General features: G+C 31.3%; 1 protein-coding gene across 4 annotated transcripts; it reads right to left on the minus strand.

The window, feature by feature from the left end:
- Positions 1 to 1505: 1505 nt before the first annotated feature.
- Positions 1506 to 16508, minus strand: LOC130628854 (splicing regulatory glutamine/lysine-rich protein 1-like). Of its 4 annotated transcripts, none has more exons than XM_057441901.1 (18): positions 16406 to 16508; positions 16021 to 16134; positions 15741 to 15823; positions 14163 to 14249; positions 13962 to 14071; positions 13450 to 13465; positions 12917 to 12994; positions 12051 to 12086; positions 11382 to 11414; positions 10709 to 10756; positions 10399 to 10425; positions 9822 to 9869; positions 8988 to 9023; positions 8647 to 8712; positions 8379 to 8465; positions 6519 to 6637; positions 2599 to 2640; positions 1506 to 1741 (listed from the first exon to the last, which is right to left on the minus strand). In XM_057441901.1, the coding sequence occupies exons 1-18, from the start codon at positions 16448 to 16450 to the stop codon at positions 1656 to 1658; spliced, it is 1161 nt and encodes a 386-aa protein (XP_057297884.1). In that variant the 5' UTR covers positions 16451 to 16508; the 3' UTR covers positions 1506 to 1655. The 4 variants fall into 4 exon arrangements, with proteins under 4 accessions (XP_057297884.1, XP_057297869.1, XP_057297893.1 ...); XM_057441886.1 differs by having other exon boundaries at positions 12917 to 13042; XM_057441910.1 differs by having other exon boundaries at positions 2571 to 2640; positions 12917 to 13042.
- Positions 16509 to 16995: the final 487 nt, after the last annotated feature.

Genomic DNA, 16995 nt, shown 5'->3' on the forward strand with positions numbered 1-16995 from the left:
TTGCGTGAATTCCATCCTCAATCACAGGACATGTCGTGATGATCAACGCTTTCTGAATCAAAAACGCTTGCTGAGTTAAACTGTGTAAACAACAAAAACTCTGTCCATGTGGGCATTACTATAGATTTTCTACACTTTTGCGGACTTTTCCGAGAGGGAAGTAGCAAAATAAGTTATTTCTCATCTCCAGTACCTGTTACAATCTCATCTTCAAACAAAACAAAACAACCGTATGATATATATATAAAACCGCTTATCCATGTGGGTATGGTGACATGATCCATCGATTTGGGAGATCCGTTCTAGAACTAAGTATGATTTCAAACTTCGTGTAAATTTGATTTATCAGCATTTTCAGTACAAATTGCGCGACTTGACTCAAAATTGGTTAGCTTTAATAAAGCTCAGAGAGTATGCTGATGCTGGTCATGAGTAAAATTCTGCTGGGGATTATTTGTTGTTGGAACTATCCGTCCAATATGTCGAACCAAAAGGTGTCAACAAGCTATATATAATGGCAATAAACAGATCTATTCTTTTAAATTTTAAAGCGTTGTTGGACTAAACGGTTAAATTGCGAGTTTGTATGGACCTACGGAGGGTAGAAGACGCGATTGTGCTCTTTTGAATACTTCCGGATTACTTCAAAGTTTACAACATTCACATTCTCCTCATAAACAGTTATTGTGCATTTATGGTTATCCTGCATACCTCATTCGTCCACAAATACTTATGGCCCTTTAAGGATGCGAATATACTACTAATCAAAGACCGTTAAATGAGGCCATGAGCAAAGTGAGAATATCTGTGGAATGTATATTTGGTGACATTGTGAATTACTTGCATTTTTAGAAAAAGTTGAAGATAGGCTTGAGTGCTGCTGGAAAAATGAATTCACTTTGTGCACTTCTTCATGATGAATTCAGAATTCTCAAAGTTCTCTGGAGTTTATGAGTTTATGTTAAGAAAATTTTGTACCATATTCGTTTAAAATCTTTGCAACGTCAGTGCAAAAATAACTTTTATATTCCATGCAAAGAACACGATTTCATGTAAAGTATTCACAAACTTTCTTTTGTGTAAATTCTTTGAAATATCACGATACAATGTAAGAACTACGTTTATATTTTACACACAGAACACGAGTTCGTGTAAAGTATTCACGAACTTTCTATTGTGTAAATTATTTGAAATATCACGATACAATGTAACAACTACGTTTATATTTTACACACAGAACACGAGTTCGTGTAAAGTATTCACAAACTTTCTTTCGTGGGAATTTTTTGAAATATAACGATACAATGTAAGAACTACGTTTATATTTTACACACAGAACAAGAGTTCGTGTAAAGTATTCACGAACTTTCTATTGTGTAAATTATTTGAAATATCACGATACAATGAAAGAACTACGTTTATATTTTACACACAGAACACGAGTTCGTGTAAAGTATTCACAAACTTTCTTTTGTGGAAATTTTTTGAAATATAACGATACAATGTAAGAACTACGTTTATATTTTACACACAGAACACGAGTTCGTGTAAAGTATTCACGAACTTTCTTTTGTGTAAATTATTTGAAATATCACGATACAATGTAAGAACTTCGTTTATATTTTACACACAGTACACGAGTTCGTGTAAAGTATTCACGAACTTTCTTTTTTCTTTAACTTTTGTGATGATTCGTCACTTGATTCTTTATCTTTCGACTTTTTCGCTTCGCTCTTTTTCTCTACCAAAAATAAGTAAAATAGATTACAAAGTCAATCTTTACCAGAGAGTCTGTTTAGAATTTTGAGGTCGACAGAACAGACCCTGTTTAAAATATCTCTGCCCTAGAACTGTCATTTCTAGAAGACAAGGAAGTAGCAAAAACATATCATAACTTATGTTTATTAATATCAAAAATAAATATGTGTTTCTAATTAACTATTTAGTGACAGTATACAAATGTCGTCCACAGAACATTGTTTTTTTGTTTCACGAGTATAGATAAATTGCAGCTGGTGCTGTCACCTAGCTTACTTTATATACACAACATCGGGTACTATAGGAATACAAACATCGTTCAAAGTTAACCTTTACCCAAAACGTCATTTGTTTAAGCGAATAAAGACAAAACGGTTTTGCGTGATGACACAATTACACAGTTCTTTGTGTGCTGTGAAATTCTATTTGTTGTGATTATGTTTCCACAAACCAGTTAGTATCTGATTTCAATATATTGCAGGATAAAAAAGTTGCAAAAGTTTATTCTCTTAAAATGGTATATACTCATAGCTTTGGTAAATCTGTTATTCTTTTAAAATGGTATACACTCATAGCTTTGGTAAATCTGTTACAGAAGTTACCTAGCCTTAGGTGGAAAATACCCAAAGCTTTGGTTAAAGTTGGTCTAGATACATTTCGAAATATTATGTTAAAGAAAGAAAATAGATTTACTTGAGAAAGAAAAAAAACTCCTAAATGGCGACTTGGAAATAACTTTTTGTGTGAACCAGTACTTTCTTAGGTATTTTCCAGAATTAAAAAAACATTTTGTGGGGGTTATACAAACTCACAAATTCTAGATGAATAAATTCGTAATACCTTCTTCAAACGTGTAGATTTTTGTGAGTAGGCTGTTTAGCTCTAAATAACAACAAAAACAACAACATATTACTTCCTACAAAAACAAATTAGCGATTTTCATCTCTATATATGATTACAATCTATCCTGCACATTAATACGCGCCATTTGAAATGGAAAGCATTTACTATGCACGTGTTAAGGTACCCAGGATATATGAAACACGCATTACCCAAATTGATGTAAAATAAAACTATGTAAGATAAATTTGTTATCGAATAGTATTTCGACTTAACGACTCTCAAGGCTCAGAAGAACAAACAGAAAAATCACAACCTTCACAATCTCTACAGTAATAAGGTCTAGTTCCGAATTTGTACCAAAAAGGTTTTTACTTTTCTTGTCTGTTGTATGAGAACAATTTCATTTTAAAGCACAGTTATTATTTACCCAGGATAGCCTTTTCAGTTTCTAATAATGCTAAATGTGCTATTTTGCTTTTAAAGCTCTAATTTGAGCTATGAAAAACATTTAAGCACAATAGCTGCTTGTTTAACCCTATTCGGTCCGGGTTTTTTTTTAATAACTCTTTAATGTTATGTTGCATGGCTAGAATACTTATTGAGTTTCAATATTTATCTATTAGACACCTGCATGCAAATTTTGTCATGGTAAATTGATATTCTATCTGAATATCCTTATTTGAAAAGCATAAAACTATTATAAAATTTTGAATAACGTCATAATTATTACAAACTAGTCGATAAGGCCCGTGGAAAAATCCACTGAGGCAGGATAAAAATTTTGATGACGTCAGCAACCTACCATTAATAATTTAGAAGTTTTGTTTTCACGTTGCATCTATCGTGTACAGATTAAAGCGCTGATCAAGAAAAGGTATATGATCATGTGCTTTTGATATGAGCAGTTAATGAGATATAAGGAGAGTTTTTAGGTGCACTGTAATGGCTTCATTAATTTAATATAGGATATTGACGTTAAAGTAGTGTTATTGACGTCGCGCCGTAACGTCAGAAAATTTAACATATTAGACATAAGTTTTTCGGCAACATCAAAGGAAAATAAAGACATCCACTTTGCCTGTTACAAACAGAGACAGTCTCTGTATTATTATAAGAGACTAGCTACGCCTTTTCTTTTTTCCTTATATCAGAATATAAGATAAAGCTAGCTAGCTTTCATCGGTCAAAAATGTACAAAATAGTACATAAAGCTATACACCGTTTATTAGCTTGGTATTAAAGAGCATGTCATGAAAAAAAACAAGCTGTTTATTGATTACTAGTCGATAAGGCCCGTGGAAAAATCCACTTAGGCAGAAGGACAATGGAAAAATAGGTTGTTTTAGATTTTTTGCTGACGTCAGCAGTGAAATTACAAAAATTTTTGGCGAAATTTAGTTTATTCGTTGCCTGTACTGTGCAGAGGTATAAACGCTGACTAAGAAAATGTATATGATCATGTCTTTTTGATAAGCGGTTAATGAGATATAACGGTTTTAAAATTTTGCTGACGTCAACAATGGCCAGTCAAACCCCCAAAAATTTTTTTTAAAAAATTTGTATACCTGCTGCTTTTATTATATACGTCTTGAAACGCTGATCAAGAAAATGTATAGGATCGCGTATTTTTGACAAACGGTTGCAGAGATATTAGGGTTTGAAGGTTTTTTGGCGACGTCATCAACCCGTCCATTCCGAAACGGATTCGGGGACCTAAGTTTGGGAAACTTACCCAAAGTGGTCCCTAGTTACCTACGCAGGAGATGACGTCAGTTATTTCCACTCGTTTCCAATTTAGCCTTAAATTTAAAAGTGCAATGCAGTGGCTTCACTAATCTTAATATACTTTCCTTTGGCGTCAATATTGCTCTAACGTCAAAGTTTGCTAATTTACAGAACAAATTTATAGACGATGTTTTATAGGTTTTATTAAAGAAATTTTATCCACTTTGCAAAAGTCACAGACAGACAGACAGACAGACAGAACTGGCGTATTATTATATAGATTATAAAATTCAGGAAAGGTGTTTTAGCCGTTTTATTTCAAGAGATACTTCCTCTTAATTTGCGAGCGTGGCAATCGACTAATTTGAAAAAATAATTTTTTATATAAAAAGTATATTAAAGTTGAGGACGGACTCGTTACATTTTCGGACTCAAAATAATAATAATAAAAGTAACAAAATGATAAGAATAAAAATTAAGGAAAAAAGTAACGAAAAATTGCTCATTTTCTTTTAAAGCAGTACAAGTGCCGTGTAAAGCATTAGACACCAGCATGCAAAATGTTTAGGTCCCATATTTTTCAGAGGCTTTGATATTGGCTATTACTCGAAACTACCCCTAAAAATCTCTTTGAAACCCTTTTAATTGGGAAAATATAATAACTCTTGTTAGGATTTTGTTTAGAACTTGAAACTTACAACACAACTTTGTTTTATCAAGAAGAAACATTTTGCATGTTTTAGTCACGTAGTTAATCCGATTTATCGATTTTTTCGGGTAAAATTTTAAATTTTTACCCGAAAATCGGAAAAAACGGATTGCCGGGATATATTTGGCAATTTTTCATACGATCTATGTAGAAACCCGAAAATATGTTAGATAACTTTCATTTAGCTTTCAGAAACTTCAAACTGAATGTAAAAATTCGCTCTAGAACTAAAGTAATTGAATTTTAAGCAGATAGTGGTATTTTGAACAAATTTCAAGCTTTTGATTACGTCACAGAAAAAGTGCTAATGCAAGCAAAAATTTATTGCTGCCATTTTGTTCCTTTTGACATACTATAAGTGTGCCAAGTTTTATTCAATTTAGACAATCCTATGAAAGGTTATTGAGGGGGAGGGGAAGAGGGAATCCCACCCGGTCATAATATGTTCGAAAACCCCGGACCGAATAGGGTTAAGCTTCGTTTTCAATGGTGACTAATGCGAAATAACATAATTAATTTTTGAACATAATTTCTTAGTTCAAAGTGGAGACATGTTTAGTTACTTCAAGTTTCATGAAACAACGTGAACTTGACATCTAAATTTTTTGGTACTGTTCCTCTTTACTTCATGAAATAAAGAAACATCAAAGGAATACTGATATTCTTATGCAAATATGAGTTGCAAAACATACAGTGTAAGAATTTTCGAGATAAATACGCTTTAAAAACACGTATTTAAGGTTTAAAAAAGAACATTTTATAATAAAAGTGAATTTGTTTTTTTCATTGGCGGAACGTTAGCAGAAAGGATCGAATTACACTTTTATAGCCCCTGACATGACTTTATCATCGATTGAACCCACAATCTTCCGCACTGGAGGCAAAAGCAACCACAAATCCACCATTTTATGGTGAACGCTCTGCCTCAAGGACACCAGTCGTTGAGGGTTAAGCATGTTTAATATTTTATTTATAACTTCGTTTACTTTTAATCCCCAAACATACTAAGGTATACCAGGTAACAATGCTTTTGAGATATCAAGATTTAAATTTTTTGAAAAAAGGTCCCATTTATTTTCCCATTTTTTATCTGTTGTAGGAGTTACAAGCTCTATAAGCTTTTCAAGAATACAAAAATAAAAAATATGACAAAAATAGCCATTTTGATTCTTTATTGATTCTTAGTACAAGTTTGATTGTATTTACTTCCAGCATACCACAATGACCGATTAAGCACCCAGTGCTTAATTAACCGCTCAATCTGAAGAAACACCGCGTTAACTTAGTGTCAAAAAGCGCCTAATGCCCAAGTATGCATTCACTCTGATTGACTGTCCATGGTCTTTGACTGTGGGGCTATTTAAGCTAGTGGGTAAGCTGTGAATTAATACAACAAGTAAATAGTCAAGTAATTCCAAGATGTTACACATTTCCAAAGAACGTGTAGTCTCAAAATGAGAATATTTATCAAATTCTGCATTACCTTGGTCATCAGCCTCTGCTTCCTTGTCTTTATTTTTTTCTTTGACATCTCCTTCCTCTTTTTTCTTGCTTTTCCCTTCCTTTTTCTCTCTTTCTCGATCTTTCTCTTTCTTCTTTTTCCTAAGGAAATGCATTGCTGACTTTAAAAAAAATGAATCATGTTATATAGGTTGAGAGGATTATCAATGGTAAAAAATACTGCATGCACAAACTAAACAATAATTTTAAACATCTGATCCGGCATTGTAAAAGCAGCATCAAATACTTCTACTTTTAAACACACCAAAACGTAAGCACTCGTCAATGCTTTTGAAAACGTGCTACGAAATACCAGTGCTTTTTGTTTGTGAATGAGTAACTTTAGCTTATAACATAAAAAAAAATTATTCACCCTGATGCATTCTTTTAAGTTGGTATTGAGGAAAACTAAGTGACCAGCCTGCAAACAACTTTTCCTAGCTACTTTTTTATTATATCTGACACATGTTTGTTACCATTACATTTCCATTATTTAAAAAAAAAACGATGCACAAATAATTTTGAGTTTAATATTTTTGCAGAATATAGGTATCAAATGTTGCAAATGTATGGAATAAAAACATAAAAATAGAAAAAATACGTTTTATAATGATATATAACTATAATATAAGTGAATAGTAAGTGAGAATATTCATAGCATATTATAAAAAGATTGTTACATCATTTTCCATTTCACCTAATAAATCCACACCAAATCCTCTTAAAGTAATAAATTCTAAAAAATTCAATAGCAGATGGCTACTACAAACAATATTCAGTTTGGATAGGTAGCGTGACAATTTATTTTAGGGTAACTTTTTACTTGTGATTTTTTTGCATATCTCTGTAAATAGCTAGCTAGCTATAACTGTCCGCTGTAAAAGTCAGATTAAGGAAAACGTCAATATTTTAATTGTTAACTTGAGTGTCAACTACAAAATAATTTAGATATCTATTGTTAAAATTATATTTTTAGTATCTAGATCCAAATAAGTAGCCATCGAATTTTGACAGCCACGAAAACAACATTGACTTCAGGATTTGGATTATATAAAAAAAAAATCTTAAATAAAAACTTTGAGTTGATTATTTTAACAAACATTTGTTCTTTTTTAATCGAATCTGCTTCCAAACATCTCGTAGCAAACGGCAGTAAACTCAACTTTAAATTGAGGAAATACAACAATTCTTTAACGTTTCAGTCTGTTTTTGCTTTGTTCAACTTTATTTCCAGTCAGGTGCGCACTTTTTGCCATGTTTTTATCCTCTTTAGAACAGAAATCAGTCCTGGCAAAACATTTTTATTAATTTAATTAAAAAATACGAATAATATTTAATAAGGTTGAACAGGCGAATCCACAATACTTTGAAGCTGATGCTGCAGAATCGCTATCTAACTTATTTATGTTACTTTATTCTCTTGAAATCATTAAAGCAACCATGTAGAATCAACATTTATCTACAATTGGGTAATGAAGTTTGACCAATTTAAATTTTTTTGTCCAATTGTAAAAGTCCAAAAAAAACAAGAAGAGGAAGATCTTAATTATACAATTTGTATAACTTAGCCATTTCAGAATTCACAAAACTAAAAATAGATAAAGAAACAACCAAGGTAACAAAGAATCCAATACACAAGCACGCAAGAACTATCATATTTTCAAGATAGGAATTTCGCAAATTACATTTCTAGTCTATTTGGGAAAAATGGAACACAAGTATCTGTGATATTGCCAACATACAGTATTTCTTTATTAGATAATGAAGAAATCGTAATTTAAACAAATTCTGACAACAACTTGTATTCAAGTGACAAATAACAAGTCAGTGATCATATACATACTTGGAGGATGATCTATCAGGAGACTTGGAAGTTGATTTCCGGGATTTTCTTCTTGCAGGAGAACGAGATCTTGATTTTGATTTTTTTCTAAATGAATTTAATAAAAATGAAGTTCAAAAGAAGTTTAAAATCTCTTTTTCAAGCAGTTCTTTTTGTGAAGTAAATTTACAAAAAGTAAAGATTTGACATCTGTTATAGATGCAGTTCTCCATGCAGGGCTTCCCAATCAAAAACACTTCATTCGTGAGAAATAAAAGTGTTTTCATACCTGGATCGTCTTCTAGGAGACCGCGATGAAGATTTGGAAACAGACTTTCGTTTTTTGCGTCGATCTCTAAATAGCAGTTATTTATAAATTTATTTATTTTCATTATCAACAGAAATTATTGGGTAGAAGTAAACACTGTCCTACATAAGTTAAATACCTTATTAAGGGCATTATACCTGACACCAGTAAATAAATTAACCAATGTTAGATATATTTTTGTTTGAACGATTTTAGGAAACATTGGTGTAATAAAAATAAATACTGCATGTATTTATTTTTGTGAATGTGATGTGAAAGAAATATAAGCGGCTTCTAGAACAAAAATCTAACTTATAACTTACCTGGAACGAGATCTTGATTTTCGACGTTTTGGAGACCTGAAATAACAAATACCCGAGTTACAATTTTGTCTCTTTTTATAAAATTATTTTGTAGATACACATTATTCATTGCAGATCTTTAATTTTGTGTACTAAACCTATTGATTCTAACCCTACCTTATAGAAGATGTTAATTAGCTGTTAACAACTAATTTGAATAGTATGGGGCAATTTATAGCTCGGTAATTTGCCAAAGTTTTGTTATATGAGATTATAATTGATCGAGGGAATTGATTAACACCAAAGCTGGAAGATTTAAACAGGTTTTACTGAAGGTTTTGGAGGGTGTGGAAGTGAAGTGAACAAAGAATTGTTAAGGAAACTGATCAGCCACAAAATGTAAAAAGTATAAAATTGCTTTGCTAAAAATTCTGTTCCACGTAGCTTCCATATTTTAAGTCTGTTTAAGGTAACTTAAAAAGAAGTGAACAAAAAATAATGGAGGAAACTGATCAGACACAAATATGGAAAGTACAAACTTGCTTTCCCTAAAATTCTATTTCACGTGGCTGTCATATATTAAAAGACTGGTAAAGGTAACTCAAAATGAAGTGAACAAAAAATTACTAAGCAAATTAATCAGCCACAAACATATTGAAGAAACTGAAAAGTGTGAGTTTGCATTCATTATGGCACAGCGTGAATTTTTAGAGGAAGTATGAATTCATTCAAAACGTGCTGCAGTGTGTGGTGTGAAACAACCAAAAGTGTACAAAAACAAACAAAAAAGATCAAACCACTGGAAGTTAAAAAACTGTAATTTCAAGCACGGAAGATTTAAAAGAACGTAAATACCTTGAGCAAGATCTACTTCGACTTCGTCTACTGCTTCGTCTGGGAGATCTATAAAGAAGGGATATCATGAATCTGATGCTAAGATATTTCTTTACTAGCAATTTTAGATTTGCAAATACCTGGTAACTATGTTAAATTTAATATAGTTAGTGCCATATTAATTCAATGCTAGAACCAATATTTTTAAATCAGATGAACTGATGTAATTTAAGTTTTGATAAATGACTTTAAAGTTGATTAATGTTTTGTGTCACTCAATCGCCACACTCTGAGCAATAAATATCATTCATAAAAACACCCTTTGCTAAGTCAGGATAAAGAAAATTAAACCAAAAATATAACACCAAGCATTATTATGTGAATAATTACAAAAATTTCTGGAAATATTATTAATGACCATGATCAGATTTGAATAATAGGAAAATTTTTGAATATATGACATTTTCCTTTTTATTGTAAGCATTGGCCCTATTGTGCTTGCAGGCTAACACTCCCCCAAACTCCTTTAAGTTAGGTTAATTAGACAGAGAATGGTATACAACCAGAGGAAAACATAATAGATGAATTATCATAATACCCAGCCTTTGTTTTGTCCAAAGCCGCACTAAATGATAAAAACACAATGCAACAATTCACCAATGGTTGTAATTACGTCCATTCAAAAAAGTAAAATAACATTAAGTTGGTTTAAAAATACAGAAACTTACATCGAAATTAAATTTCCACAATGGAAAACAACATTTGGTTGGGAAACTATATGGATATGCATTTTTATTTCATTTTTTACTTAAATCTTTTATCATATCTTTTATAAGAAGTCTAGAAGTCAGTTGAGCAATTCAGATATTTAAGTGACAGGAAAAACAACTACAACAAAATTTAAATACCTTGAACGAGATGGACTGCGACTTCGTCTACTACTGCGTCTTGGTGATCTGTGAAATAATAAACAATATCCAAAATTAGATGCTTACACAACAAATGTAAAATTACATTTACCGATGTGTTGATTTTTAACATTTTAGACATAAAATAAAAGTCCTTGTTCAATCAATCTGGCTTTTGGTACCTTCAATCATAAATAACAGCTAATATAAGCTGGTTTGTTGCACATGATACAACAATAAATAAGTTCTTAACAGTTACTGTCGCAGTTTCTATTAAGAGAACTATTTGGTCCAATGATTCTAATTACCACCCAAGTTTTTTATCCACAAAGGTAAATAAAAACTCATTTTCTATTAAGATTTTCACAAAAAACAATAGATTTAAAAGGTACTCGTACAACACAGGGACACGTAATAGAGGAATTATTATAATACCCTGTTTTTGTTTTGTCCAAAGCTGAACTAAATGATAAAAAGAACAAGATACAAAAACTCACCTAATAAAATGTGGTTGTGTGAAGTGTTTTAAAAAAATATAATTATTAAGTATTATTAAATTTTGTTCATTGACAACACAGAAAGTTGCATTATCTTGGCAAAAAGTTAGGGTTAAAAAAAATCTCCCTCTCTTTAGATTTAAGTTTGTTAATATATAAACAATAGTATATACTACCTTGAATAGCTTCTTCTTCGCCGCACTGGAGATCTAAAAATTAATAAAAAACAAATTTTGAATTGTTCAAACAACAGCAGGAGCACAAAAACCGAATAACAACTTGAAAACTGCATTAATAGGGATTTAGAACTTTTACACTGTATAACGTGCTTTTCTATTCAAAGTCATGTATTATATTATTTTTCATTCAGGTGATCATGTCTAGAAACATGAAAATGGTCACGTTTGCTTTAATTAAAGATCAAAAATAAAATATTAGCTTGGAGTATGTAAGTAAAGGTAAGTAAAAAATAATTTAAAGGCACAACAGATCGGGACTAATTGAAAACATATATTTAAATATATATATAAACAAATAAAAAACATAGTGCCCTAGCTTCGTTAATACACAGGGACTTAGGGCAACTTATTTTTAGCCAATTACATTCTACATTTCTGCAATCATACCATTTTATAGCTTCAAAAATTATTCGTGCCACAGGTAAAGATCTGTCACAAGAGGCAGAACATACTGCAATAAGACTGCATGGTCATATAGTCCATTTAATAAAGATCATAAAATTGTTGAAGTGGGGACTAATTTATGCAGAAATGAATCATGGCCTAAGAATGTATCTCAATTTACTAAACTAATATACATCAATAGAAAAATGATAGACTTAATACCTAGTACGGGACCTTCTACGCTTTGGAGATCTAGACCTAAAAAATATCAAAACATTGGACACCATAAATTCTTAACAACTACAAGCGCTTAAAATAACGGACTGTCAACGGTCAATGACTGCCGAAATTTAGCATTTGACTATCAAGATACAAAAAAGGAACGGTAAAATTCACTGGCAGCTTATTGTGCCTTCCACGAGGAAAAATAAAGACGCTCCTAAAATTCACGCAACAAAAATAACACATAGTTCAACAAGAGTGTAGCTATATGGCAAAGCGTAAAGTGTATAACCGCTAAAACTCAAAGCGAATAAACAATTAACATTTACAACAAGCTTCAAAAAAAAGTTTCATATATCACTTGTGGGCAAATTAAATTGTGAAAAACACGTCAATTTTTACTTAATTATTATGCTGTTTTCCTCGCCAATGGTTAAATTTCATATGTTTAAGTAGTTTCAAAATTTAATTAAAGATTTCCACATTGCTTCTCAGACTTTTTTTTGATTCCCCCAAAATTGACTTGACCTGTCATTTTAAATTCTCAGCAGTCACGGTATTTTAAGCAATGAACTTCATACAGTTAATTCAAAAAGTAGAGTGGAAAATAAAAAAAACTGTCATTACATTTATCCTAAAGCAATGGTATAAGAAAGAAAAGAAATTTACACAATTCCTGTTTTCACGGGGATATTTATTCACATTTTGCAAATCTATTAAAAATTGTAGTTAAAACTGCTTGTTGATCTAATTTGTTCTATATATCTTCAAAATAAATAAATATAATCAAACAATATGAATAATGCAATGTGTAGAAACATTTTGAAACTGATCCTAAATACATCTGATCCAGACAGGTCAAGTACCTTGACTTGCGACGTCTAGAACGGGACCGAGATCTGGATCGTCGGGTTCGGGATCGACTGCGTCTTCTTGTAGGCGATCTATAATTACCAGTGGAGTCGTTTGGAATCGACTTAACATCAAATAAACTAAAATTATGAAAAAACTGTCCCCAAAAATCTTATTAAAAAAGAAAGAAAAAGTTGAGGAAGTGAGGTTGAGATGACAAAGTTTTTGTATCTTAAACAATATGGCAAAAACAATGAACTACAGAATCACATTTATAGGCAAAAATGTTTTTACTTATCTTATTTTACAACAAGATTCATATACAATCAATTCTATTTTTACAGTCTCTTTTAGAATGATAGTAATAGCAATCGATTATAAATTAATATAACACATTACAACTTGTCTTATTCCAAGTACTCATGTCAAATCTTTAGGATCGAATCTTCGTCCTCAGTTCCCCAATTTAAATTAACACAAATAAGAAAAAATGCATTTGGGAAAAAGTGATAGGAAAAGATTGAAAAATAACTTTAAAATATCATACCTTGATCTTGTTTCACCTAAAAAAAGTAGTAAATATTTCTCAGTGAAAACTTTCATTTCATCATTTATTTCGGTTTTGTAAATAATAGTACGCACAATTGTTTGGGATTATAGCTGGCTAATTTTCATCATACCTAATTGGTACTGCAACAAAATGTAAACATGAAAATTCCTGTTTTAGTATTTCTGTGATATGTTAGAAATAAAATAAAATATGTATGTTATATATTTCCAACAAAATTACATCATCGATGGAGTGCTGTACGATTCAATGCCTGAGATATCTTAACCTACATCTCAGTAATGGTCGATCTAACAGCAAATAATACATATTGTTGTACTCGAGTTGAGTAATTCAAAAAAATGTTTTTACGGTACATATAATTAGAAAATACAAGGATTACAGATTATTTATAGCACAACTTGAGCCTTACATTCCTCATTAGGAACTAAAGTTCTTCTAAAGAAAACAAATTATTGTTAATAAGAAAGAAACTACAAAAAACAACTTACGGTCGAAAGTGGGGCGTTTTACAACATCACGCATAGTTCTTATTGTAGATCTACCTGTTGCAATCCGTTCACTCTCGGGCTTCACAACTGGGCTCTTCGCATGAGTTACTCTAAAAATAAACCATTGCATGAATTTTATTGCAAGAGGTTAAATTTTAGACTAGATAGATAAAGGTATAAAAACAATAATAATTATTATACTTAAGAGAACGATTTCCAAATAAAACTCCATTATACTGCAGAGCAGTAGGTACAGATTCAACCATGGAAAATTCAATGAAGGCATATCTAAAAAGAATTAATAACAATTTTTTACACAACTGTTACAGACTTCAATCAATACTTAAAAGCAGTTTTCTTTTCAGTCAGCCACTCAGTATAAAAGATGGTTTTTGTACCTTGAATTTTGCATAAGTTGAAGAAAAACTGGTACACAATTGGACTTAACAGAGTTCAGAATCCATATGAAATTAAAGTAGATGGCCCCAAAATAGGGCCATAAAATCTTAAACACTAATCAAAATCGAACAAAATTTTCTGAAAATTCTTAAAACCATAATGTCTTTAACATAAGTAAAATTTTGGGAAAACTTGTTTATCTCACTTATTTCAGTATTCCTGATTTCTACAGAAAATGACTTCCTAAACAATTTGTTTGTCAGAAAATTAATATGCATTAAACAAATTTTTGGTTGACAGAAAGGCAAAAACAACATACAGTACTGTCATAAGGTTTGTTAACATTGTGTTCGTGTAACGATTGTGGTGCATGCGAACCACAATGCCATTGTGGTCTCCACGATTACCAAAAATTCCAACATTGCATCGTGGCTCCCATGCTAATATCATTATCTTCACAAAGGATCGTGTGTCCCATGATCATTTTCGAGAGATCCATGATTTTTTGTTATTGTATAGCAATTATAATTTAATTGTTTCTTTCAAAAAAATATGTTATGACAGTTAATTTGTTTATTTCAGCTTTTATCCCGTTCAACGAAGCATGTTTTTTGCTCTTGCTTGATATATTTCTACTATCCCGTTTTTATGATTGTTACACAATCTATGGCGATCTTTTCTCTTTCTGCGATCCCGTTTTTACTGTTTCTAAACGATGTGCAACGATCTTTTCGCTTTCTACAATGCTGTTTCCATGATATTTAAACGTTCTACAGTGACCTTTTTGTTTGTGCTTTTTCATGAATTTTAAACAATCTACAGCAATATTTTTGCTTTCTACAATGCCGTTTTCCTATAAATCTATATCCTATAGATCTATAGCGATCTTTTAGCGTCTTATCATCCCGTTTTCACGATTTTTAAATGACCTGAGGCAATAGTCTGGCTTTCTACGATCTAAACGATCTACAACGATCTTTTCGCTTTCTACAATCCTGTTTTCATAATTTTAAAACAACTTTTTGTCGTCGCTCAATTGACGAAGGATCAAAATCTAATATAACTACATCTACCAACAAATAAAAAAAATGTTAAACATTTTTATCGCTGCTGGTTTTAAATTTATTTAATTGTTAAGTAATTTATTCTTTGTTGTTGTAACAATACAACAAATCTATTGTGGACGCCACAATGTAAAGTTTAATCTTTAATCGTGTAAGCCACGATGTAACGTTCGTGGAGTCCATGATTAGTAAAAAAATATGCACTGTGGACTTTCGTGGTTCGTGTGCAGCGCGGTAAAAATACGAACCATGATGTTAACAAACTTTTTTACAGTACTGTAAGTTTTATGAAAAATTTAACTTCGAATCAACTTACTTTTGTTCTTCAGATTTACAAAGTCGCATATATTTAACTTCACCAACTCCAGAAAAGAATGCCATTAACTGTTCAGAGGTAATCTAGAAAAAGAGATCAACAAGTGAACAAAAATAACATTCGCTTTATACCACAAATAAGGAATTTCCAGCAAAAACCAAATAGTTGATAATGAATCAAAGTTAGGAAAAGCGCTAAAAATCTTTCTTTAAAAAGCCAATCAAAAGTGCTGCATGTATCAGCAAACATATATGAAATTAAAGCAACATTGCAGACATACCGAGTCGTGAATGTTTTCTACAAATATTGTCCTTTTAATTTCTTCCAACTCCATTGGATCTGTGGTGCATGTTATCACCGGTGGTGGAGGCAAACCTGGTATATTTGTGGGTACCTAAATTATCCCAAAAAAAACATTTGGGTTAACAAAACTGCAATATTAAGAATCAATACAAAATTTGTAAAAATCGAAGCATCTACACACCTACCCACAGACATATAAGTCAAGTAAGATGTGCTATCAATACCACATGTGCCAATTTAGTACCTAACCTATTTGATGCACATATGCCAAAATCTTCAAGAAGTCTGCCATTGTCTGTTTTGTTAAAGTTGTAAATAAATACCCTGTTTTTATCATAAAAAAAACATAAAAATGGTATTACATCTTCAACAGGGAAGGCTTGTGATAAGTACCCATTTGCTGTCATTTGGGCATATGCGTTTGTTGTGTTGAGTAAATGCTGACATTCAACCTCCTCTGGAATTTCCTCTAAAAAAACAAAGATTATTCATAAAACAAGCAGTGGTTAAATATAAGGCAGGGGGGGGTTATGATGGGGAAGGTGGGATATCAATAAATTTAAATATTTTTTCAATACAACGTTTGATTTTAAACAAGTTAGACGTATTGATAGTTTTGAAACCAATTGTTTGTTTGACTTAGACTTTGTATGATTCCCTCTGTTTTTGCTTTGTACAATTATATTTTGATGGTGTTAAAATGAGCTACGTTGATGATTTAACTTCCCAGGATCCTGTTTTGATATTTTTTTTAAACAAAGTTACTGTGATGTTTTTGCTTCCTATATGATGTGGTTTTGTTAGCTTTGTGATAAAGAATAAAGATATTGAATATATCAATTATCAAATAATAATTAACTTCTTCAAGAATTGTGTAATATACATGTGTTGCACTAAAAGCGATTACGAAATGATTTTTAATTTAACGAAGCGATTTAAAACTTTTTGAAAC

Source organism: Hydractinia symbiolongicarpus, chromosome 2 (genome assembly GCF_029227915.1).
Source record: "Hydractinia symbiolongicarpus strain clone_291-10 chromosome 2, HSymV2.1, whole genome shotgun sequence".
Taxonomy (NCBI): domain Eukaryota; kingdom Metazoa; phylum Cnidaria; class Hydrozoa; order Anthoathecata; family Hydractiniidae; genus Hydractinia; species Hydractinia symbiolongicarpus.

Excerpts from the sequence above, each read along its gene's own strand:
- LOC130628854 (XM_057441886.1), bottom strand. The coding sequence starts at position 16,450 with ATGACAGCAAATGGGTACTTATCACAAGCCTTCCCTGTTGAAGAT. Across the intron at positions 12,087-12,916 it reads TCTAGACGTCGCAAGTCAAG|GTCTAGATCTCCAAAGCGTA; the intron begins GTACTTGACCTG and ends GATATTTTTTAG. Across the intron at positions 10,426-10,708 it reads CGCAGTCCATCTCGTTCAAG|TGCGGCTTTGGACAAAACAA; the intron begins GTATTTAAATTT and ends TTTATCATTTAG.